General features: G+C 40.0%; 1 protein-coding gene across 1 annotated transcript; it reads left to right on the top strand.

Annotated features, from left to right (window-relative positions):
• Nucleotides 1–4,781: 4,781 nt before the first annotated feature.
• Nucleotides 4,782–8,623, top strand: arid6 (AT-rich interaction domain 6). Its single transcript, XM_035991737.1, has 6 exons — nt 4,782–4,970; nt 5,742–5,898; nt 6,262–6,314; nt 6,531–6,628; nt 6,711–6,867; nt 7,191–8,623. The coding sequence occupies exons 1-6, from the start codon at nt 4,959–4,961 to the stop codon at nt 8,223–8,225; spliced, it is 1,512 nt and encodes a 503-aa protein (XP_035847630.1). The 5' UTR covers nt 4,782–4,958; the 3' UTR covers nt 8,226–8,623.
• Nucleotides 8,624–9,310: the final 687 nt, after the last annotated feature.

Raw genomic sequence — 9,310 nt, forward strand, 5'->3', positions numbered from 1 at the left:
CCCTAACCCTTGTTGCTGTAAATACCCCAGTGACTGCCGCTGTATGAGAATGCAGCGTCACGTAGCGCCCATTAAGCGGCGGAGAACAAAAGACTTTCACCCAGGAAATGTGTGTTCCTTGTGAGTGTTTTAATCCAAACCACAATATTTTTCCTAAACTTAACTAGTCGTTTTGGTGCCTAAACTGTCGTCACCGCATGATGCTTACTTTTTGTTGCCTCAACTTAACTGTCGTCGCTGCATGGCGCTAACTTTTTGACACTCACTTTTTGACACCTAAACTTAACTGTCGTCACTTTTTGACGCTCACTTTTTGACGCTCACTTTTTGATGCTCACTTTTTGATGCCTAAACTTAACTGTCGTCACTTTTTGACACTCACTTTTTGACGCTCACTTTTTGACGCTCACTTTTTGACGCCTAAACTTAACTGTCGTCACTTTTTGACGCTCACTTTTTGACGCCTAAACTTAACTGTCGTCACTTTTTGACACTCACTTTTTGACACCTAAACTTAACTGTTGTCGCTGCATGACGCTAACTTTTCGACGCCTAAACTTAACTGTCGTCACTGCATGATGCTAACTTTTCGATGCCTAAACTTAACTGTCGTTGCCGCATGACGCTCATTTTTTGACGTCTAAACTTAACTGTTGTCGCTGCATGACGCTGACTTTTTGTCGCCTCAACTTAAAGGAGAATTCTGGTCAATTTCAACACGTAGCTCTGTTGTTTGGAAATTTGGAGTGCTGGCAGTAGCAAAAAAAACGAAAACAATCGGTGCTGCCTACACCGTGCACATACCTCTGTTTGTTTCCTGTTTTCCGGTCAAGTCCACACTAGTCGATTGTCGAACTCATACAATCCAATATTCCAGTCAAATTTGCTGTGTTCCCTCGGAAGGAATCGACTTGAATTCTCCTTTAACTGTCGTCACTGCATGACGCTCACTTTTTGACGTTCACTTTTTGATGCCTAAACTTAACTGTTGTCACTGCATGATGCTAACTTTTCGACGCCTAAACTTAACTGTCGTCACTGCGTGACGCTCACTTTTCAACGCCTAAACTTAACTAGCGTCGCTGCATGACGCTCACTTTTCAACGCCTAAACTTAACTGTTGTCGCTGCATGACACTCACTTTTTGCTAGCGGTGCCCTGTTCGCCGGCTCACCTTTTATCTGGTAATACGTACTTTTTATTAAAATGTTTATTGAGATAATGAATTAAGTGGGAAGTAGGGTAATTTTCCCATGGACTATTATAGAATTATTACACTCTGACCTGGTGAAATATTAACCTAAGTCTATCACATCATATGGATACAACTGTAAAGATACAATGTGCCTGTTCCCAGCATTAGCACAACACTTTGCGAATTAGCTTGTTACCTGTGACGATATATGCTAAATGTAACGTCTCTTTCACTCAAAAAAATGTCTAATGTTGAAGTGGAAATCAAGAGAATAGTGGCAGCGCCACACCAGTTACAGAACAACATGTATCTTAGTGTCAGTCCAAATTACGCACAATAAGCAGTTTGAACTCACTGATGTAATGCAATTTATTTATTTTTTAAGTGTTAGTACGCTCAGTGAAACTGAGTCCAGCGCGAGGGAGATCCGACTCAGAGGAGGAGAGGTTACGGTACAGATCCATTTGACCGACACGACTGAAGCGTGGTATCGCAACGTCATACATCCATGGTTGATGCTCCACGCCCTTGACCGGCAGCTGATTGGACGAACGCATGACGTGGGTCTGGCTTCTTGAGAATTTCAACAGAGTGTCATGGCGGCTCGTTGAGAATACGATCTTGTATTTTAAGAAAATAGTTCACCGAAACGTGTTTCTGAAAACATTTTAAGCGAGAAATAGGCCATGCAGTTGCTGAATCTGTCTTCATTTCAGATCGACAAAGGTTAGTTTGAAAGATTTTCGTCTACTTCTACTGGATAGTTGCGTTGCGTTCAACAGAATAATTTGCATAAAGATGGGCATCGGCTAGCTTTTGGACACTCAGCATTTTTTCAAATGCAGCGCCGCCTTGCACGTTGAAGTCGCTTGACGTCACCCATAGGAATAGAGTGGAGCGTGGCGCGACAGAAGCGTTGCACAGTCAAATGGATCTGTACCGTAAGTGAGGCCAGCGTCTCCACGGCAGGTGACGGTGCGCACGGATCCGCTGCGCCACGCATGGATAAAAAATTAAATAGTAAATAGGACTACAGTAACAGAAATATGTGCAGAATTAAGACAGTCAAGACGGCCCCGTGTTTGGTGGACAGGTACACCTTGTTCACTTAATAGCATACAAATCATCCATGGGATCAATTACACATCACATGAATTTGCCCACCCGACACAGCGTTTGTTCCTGGGGAGATGGATCAATGCGTCCCGCCTCCTGTGCGCCATGGATGTCTGAGCCTCAGCAACTACTAACTATAAAGATACAATTTGCCTCTAGCTCACCCAGTAAGAGCGTTCGCCCCATGTTGGCTGAGTCCTGCAGCGGCGCAGGGTTCGAATCTGACTTGCTGCCCTTTGCTGCGTGTCATCCCCCATCTCTCTCCCCCTTTCATGTCTATCCACTTTCAAATAAAGGGAAAAGCCCCAAAAATAATCTTTAAAAAACAAAGCAATAATTGCATGAAAACAGGTTGTTGACGAAGCTCGAGTCCGAGTCAAGTCTGAAGTCTTTTAGGTCGAGTCGCAAGTCAAGTCTGAAGTTTTTTGGGTCGAGTCCGAGTCTTTTGGGTCGAGTCTGAAGTTTTTTGGGTCGAGTCCGAGTCTGAAGTCAGCTGTTTGTGCGACTCGAGTCTGAGTCTCAGACTCGAGTCCCCATCTCTGTTGTCAACTTTGGAAAACTCTAGAACTGACGAATGATGCCAGAATAACAGAAACTGCACAGCTCACAGAGAGGAAATGCTGACAAAAAGCTACTTCTTTATTGGTAGCTTATTTTAGTTAGGAATCCTGCTCATACCAGCTCTGAATCAAGTTCCTTTGCTTCCTTTTTGCCTGCCAAGAAGTTTTAGGTCAAGGAGCACGACACAGTGTAATATAGCAGCTTACATCTTTGAATTTGTCAATACATGTACAGTGTGTGTACAGTCTCTGTCATAACTACCAAAGGGCAGATGGAGATTATTAGGCTTATTATCTGATGTCTAATGTCATCCCATTGGCTGTAAAAGTAGCTATCATTAATGAATTGACATCTACCCCCACCCAATCACCACCCATGGGGAGCTGCAGAATGATCAATCTGCAGTAATGTAAGGATAACAAATTTTAACAAACTTAATGCAGCTGTAATATATACAGAGAGAAACCCTATAATTGACTACACTAAATTAAAGCTGCCCCTTCCTGTACAATGTGTCCAGGTCTATTTTTGAATGGTTATCAACAGCTTTCCATTACTTCCTTCTATTTTCTGTTAGGGTGGAATTCATTTGTTTTTTCTTTTTAGCTGACAGGCAGAAGCCAAAACCGACGTCTTTTGGGCCACATGCATCAGTATTCACGCTAACTACTGCTAAATATTGGCTCAAATATAGAGAAATAAATTTGTTGCTATGCATGTATATTGTTTGTGATAGCTGAAATCCGATAAGACAGAAGTGAGAGCATACCTCAACACCAAAGGAGAACTCACAGCACATAATTGCAGTCATCCAAAGCCAAGGTTAACATAACCTTGACCCATTTATATTTCCTCCATCATCCCTGTCAAGTTTCTACATGTGTAGTTAAAATTCAAGTTCAATACAATGAACACACAGTGATAGCATGTTCTGTGTTTTGATATGGGCATTGCCACACCCAGACAACTCCCATGACGTAAACAACATCGCAGACGGATGTCATGGTTCAATAAAAACACGCTGCAGTCTCCAACAATGCTGAGGAAGAGAAAGTACAATCATCATTCAACAGTAATTATTGTTTCTTTTAATGTGTTGATTTTCAGAGGCAACGCCCACATTTGTTATGATAAGCTTTAATCAAAATGTTTACTACAAGCACTGTTGAGAGATGGCAGTTTACCACCTAGTTGGACTACTTTTTAAATAACTGGGTAAGTAAGGAATTTGGTCTACTTTTTCTGTCATTTGGACAGTTTCCCCAATGAGAAGTTTGACTAATCTGCCTCTTCTTTTGTTTATTGATCCATACAAATGTCTTTGTTGCAAATTTGGGTTTGCCTAATTATACGACTAAAACAGGAGACTTAAGGCAATTATATATAAATGGATCCCCAGAACTAAGCATCATAACTGGAACTCTAAAACTGAGCTAATTATGATAATTGAAAAAATGCTTTGCCTTGCAACTCTAAATACAGGCTCATCACCTGTGAGCAATGTCCCAAACACTTAGACAGCCATGTACATTTCCTGTTTCCACATTGAAATTTACCATACTCAATAAGTTGCCAATGCTAACATACTAAATACTAAAAACATTATAATGCATCTAATTATTTACTGTGCTAAATTAAACACTCGCAGTAACACTGCTGTAGTGTTTTTAGTGCAAAATCCAGTTATTCATTTACAAATAGTGAGAGCAGTATATACAATAGAAATGTTCAAATTTGACTTATTTGGAATAATATGAACACAAATTTCCACTAGTTTTCTCCGTATTCTGCCAATTTTGTGTGGAATATTCCAGTGCGCCGTTTTTGGGAACATGCTCAAGAGCAGGTTCAACTGGTCTGACGATAGCAATCTTGGCAGGAACAAGTTGGAAGAAACACCCCCTCTGTCAGTTACCCATACTGTCATAAAGCTACTCAGAACAGGTGTGTGACAGACGCAACATAAATAACTGGCTGCAGTGATTTGTTAGTCTCTTTTACTACACCGGAGGGAACAAACTGTACATGCAACAGCTTGTTTTCTGATCATCAGGGCAATGATATAAGATCCAACCTTACTCTCTCAATGGAAACACAGGTGAGGAACATTATTTCACATAGAATCCAGAATAGAGTTGCTCTATGATTTTGTATCTATTTGTATCTAAGTATCTATGATAGAATAAAGACTATATACTAGAATAAAAGAATATGCTGCCAAGGTTTACTGTCCTGTATATTCCATCCATGTTGTCAATTGTCAGTTACGTTCGGTCAACATGCATTTAAGCATTATCATATTCACATAATTATATCCACGTTTAAAAAGCATTAATATGATGATGGTGACATGATTAAAGTAAATGTATGATAGTAAATGATAAAAAAACAAACAAAATAACTAAATGAAAACAACAAAGATTCTGAACTCAAACTGGAAAAATTGATTTGTAATGAAACTAATTTCCAGTGTGAGCACGCGTATACTGACATGTTTACAAGTTTAATTCATAACCGTATTTCAAAACAATGGAAAGTATGGCATGAAGGAATGAATGAGGGCATTGATGACATTTTTGAGTGTCATATGTCTCAAGTGAGAGGGCTGAATCGACTGAGGCAAGTACAAACATGGGATACAACTTTGATATATGCTCAGAAACCTATATGTGTTTGACAATCATCACTCAAGATGACGTGAGCACGAAACAGTGAGGCATTGTCACGAGAGAACCTCAGGTCCTGAGATGTGTTTAGTCAAGTAGCGCTGTGCATTGATTTTACATTTTGTCAAAAACTGGGATATGATATGGTATGTTTTTTTAATTTTTTTAAATAACATCATCATTTGTTCTGTTTGTGTTCTCAGGCACACATGGAAATGGCACACAGAGAGATCCGAGAGGAGAGAACAAAAGAGCCGGTGGAGGAGATGACAGAGGAACAATTCCTTAAAGATCTCCACCTGTTCATGAAGAAGAACGATACACCCATAGAAAGAATCCCAAATCTGGGCTTCAAACAAAGTACTTATAACTATTCATCTTATCACACATTGATTTTTAATGTATTTAATTTGTTTTATGCACCAAACATTTTTATATAGTACACAAATATATATGGTATTAGGAATATATTATTTATCTGCCTACTAACGTATACGGACACAAATGAGTAGTTGTAATTGTGATTATGATTCTGATTTAACACGAATAGTCGAATAATTGATTAATTAGTTGACGAAAAATAATCCACAAATTGTCTAATAATCTATCAACCCTTTAGAAAAATCAATCAATCAATTCTCAATATTAACTGATCAAATTCTAATGACCCTACATTCTAATTATGAAGTGTGTTTGATTATGTATATGTTCCCTATTTTTCAGTTGATCTATTTGTGATGTACAAGGCTGTCAGAGACTTGGGTGGCTACCACCAGGTAATCAAATATTTTCAATTCACGGATAAGTATTATTATCAGTAATAATATTGTTAATATTATTAACAATATGTTTAATTTTATAACAATGGAATAATTATTTATTTAGCTATTGTTATCAAAACTAATACTCACTCTAATACTGCTTATACTGTCCCTGTTAATTAATGAAGTGACATAAGTAAAAGCCACTAAAAACCACCTGCACTCTTCCAGGTGACTGCTCAGCAGCTGTGGAAACAAGTGTACAACACGCTGGGAGGAAACCCTCGAAGCACAAGTGCAGCCACTTGCACCCGCAGACACTACGAGAAGTGAGTTAAATGGTACATGAGAGTGGCTGCTATGTTTTCTTCCCAGACTCAGACTCATCTGATACATTTGTTATTTGTGCAGGCTGATTCTGCCATACGAATGTCACGTGACGGGCACATTGGTGAACGTGTTGCCTCGTAATCAACCAAAGCACTTCCTCTTTGCCAACTACAGCAAAAATCATCTTGCCTGCCAGAGGCCAGCTAAACGCAAACTGTCCTCAATATATCTGTACCAGGTTGGTATTATTTTACACTCAAACAAGATAGGAAAGACATAGCAGAGTTGCTCAACACAAACTTGAACTGATGTGATTATGATTCAATAAAAATCCTTAATTACAATAAGTAGTAAATAATTACTGAAGTGGCTTTTTGGTTATAAATGCATGTTAGCTGGTATGATGTGATACAATAATAATAATAATAATAATAATAATAATAATCAGTTTATTCTTTTTAATAATCTGGTTCTGGTGCAACAAAAAGCTTACTTAAGATCCCAATAATTACATATTTCCAGTTAGTTAAAGCTCTGACGATCCACTTATCTTTCCAACAGAACCCTCATAACCTCCAGCCAGACCCACACGAGAGTGTCTTCCCTCTGCAGCCCCATTACCCTCAGTATTATCAACCCAGCCATCCAGTTCTGCCCCCCAATGTCCCTATCTACTCCTCGACGTTAACACCACATAGCCCCCCTGCCCTGAAGCCCTGGGTTCCTTTTTCTCCATCTCGTCTAGACCTAACAGACAGGGTTAAGGAGCCATTGGAGCAGCTACGCTTCCTGGCAGAACGGTACAAGACAACATCTGGATTGACTGAGCCTCTGAACCTTAGCGTTAATAAAGCCTCAGGGCGGGAAACCGACAGCAGCCCCGCCTCATCGTTCACCCCACCTTCATCCAGCAAGAACCCAAAGTTCTTGAACAAACCCTCCCCTTTGTACAGTCCTCATCGTCCGCAGGTGGTGAGAAATGACGGATGTGAGACGGAAGATGGTGAAGCAGATTTAGGAGACACACCATATTCATATCCTGCGAATGCCAGAGAGGCATATGCCGGCGATGTCAAAGCTTTAACAGCGTCAATCAGCCCCACATATGAGTCTGCTCCGACACTGAGAACAGACGAAGGTGCCCCCACAATGGCACAAAAACCCAGCTCTCCGAAGACAGACTTAACAATCCTGCCAAAAGAAGAGAGGGAGGGGAGTCCAGAAGTAATTGAGCTCAATCTGAGTCACATACTGCCCGGCATCCCTCAACAGAACGGAGGCAAGATGGAAATTGAGGTGCCGCTGTCTGTGTTCCATGACTGGCTCAGGCTGTGTGGATCCTCAGCCTCGAAGCATGGAGCTAAGCAGCTACCTCCTCTTCCTCCTCAGGAAGGACTCTCCGGACAAAGAAAGTATTCGGACACAGAAGTCCTCCCGACTAACCTGACATTTCAAATGAATCCCCAACACCCAAGCTTAGCCGCTGAGGATCTTAGGCTGTGGCGAAGTAATTTGCCAAATCCCATACAAACCACCCAGACTACCAGTTATCACTTTAACACAAACCAAAACCATTTCACCGCCTACAAGCCTTAGTCTTCAGGTGGTGTTCTGAAATGTGCAGCCAGGGGGATGGCTATCCATTTGATCCGCAGGGAATTAAGAGGTGATACAGCTCAAAACCTCCAATTTGCTGGGATGCCTTCAAAGTGACCCAGGACACCATCCAAATCAATATGGACTCTAGTCCCCGCACAGTTCAGCAAGAGTTTACAGCCTCTGTGTCCTACAATGGAAACACATTGCAGAGAGGGAAGAGAAGTTGGACATGGGCCCTTCAGCTGCGCTAATGTGGAATTCCAGCTCGTCTTCTCTGCTGCACCTCACCCATGAAGAGGATATGAAGCTGAAGAAAATCAGCTCAAACTCATCATGAAGATCAGTCAGATCATTACACTGACAGTCCGACACCACATTAAAGCTTTACCACGTTACATTCCTCTTTCATGTAGTGTTTCTTACTGAAGTTCTGTTTTGTATATCATTCAATTGTATAGTATCTCAATATTAAGTCAAATTACCAAAAATGATAATCTAATGATTAATTCATTCATCTGTATACAGTATACGTGTATATATAGGGTCTGTTTATATAAGGGTGTTTATTGTGTAAATAAGTTTGTATTATTACTATTATTATAACCAATTCATTTGTTTTTATTTCTTATAATACTTTCTGTATATTTTTTCTCCTACGACTATTTAATTGGGAATTTGTGTTATTCTGATGTGTGTACATTTGTTTCCTTTTGAGCTGCTGTAACACAGGAATTTCTCCAGTGTGGGATTAATGAAGTCTATGTTATCTTATCTTATCAGCACAGCTTGATTTACAGAGAATGTGCACTGTCTGACCTTTTTTAGGTTTGTCTGTACAGAAATATTACTTGTATAATACATTTAGCACTTTAGCTATAATGCCATCTAAATCTAAATAAATTCATATAAATAAAATAAAAGTTTGAAAGACTCATTCGTTGGGTGATCATGTTGTCTTCACATCCCACTACTACGTGTTTTAACATGAATCCAAACAATTACTTTTCATCAAGCTTATCAATTAACAGCCATTACTGCATTTGTACGCCTTAGAAAAGAATAAATTACACCTTGCACGGAGG

Source organism: Sander lucioperca, chromosome 14 (assembly GCF_008315115.2).
Source record: "Sander lucioperca isolate FBNREF2018 chromosome 14, SLUC_FBN_1.2, whole genome shotgun sequence".
Lineage (NCBI taxonomy): Eukaryota > Metazoa > Chordata > Actinopteri > Perciformes > Percidae > Sander > Sander lucioperca.

Excerpts from the sequence above, each read along its gene's own strand:
- arid6 (XM_035991737.1), top strand. Across the intron at positions 6,315-6,530 it reads ACTTGGGTGGCTACCACCAG|GTGACTGCTCAGCAGCTGTG; the intron begins GTAATCAAATAT and ends GCACTCTTCCAG. Across the intron at positions 6,868-7,190 it reads CCTCAATATATCTGTACCAG|AACCCTCATAACCTCCAGCC; the intron begins GTTGGTATTATT and ends TCTTTCCAACAG.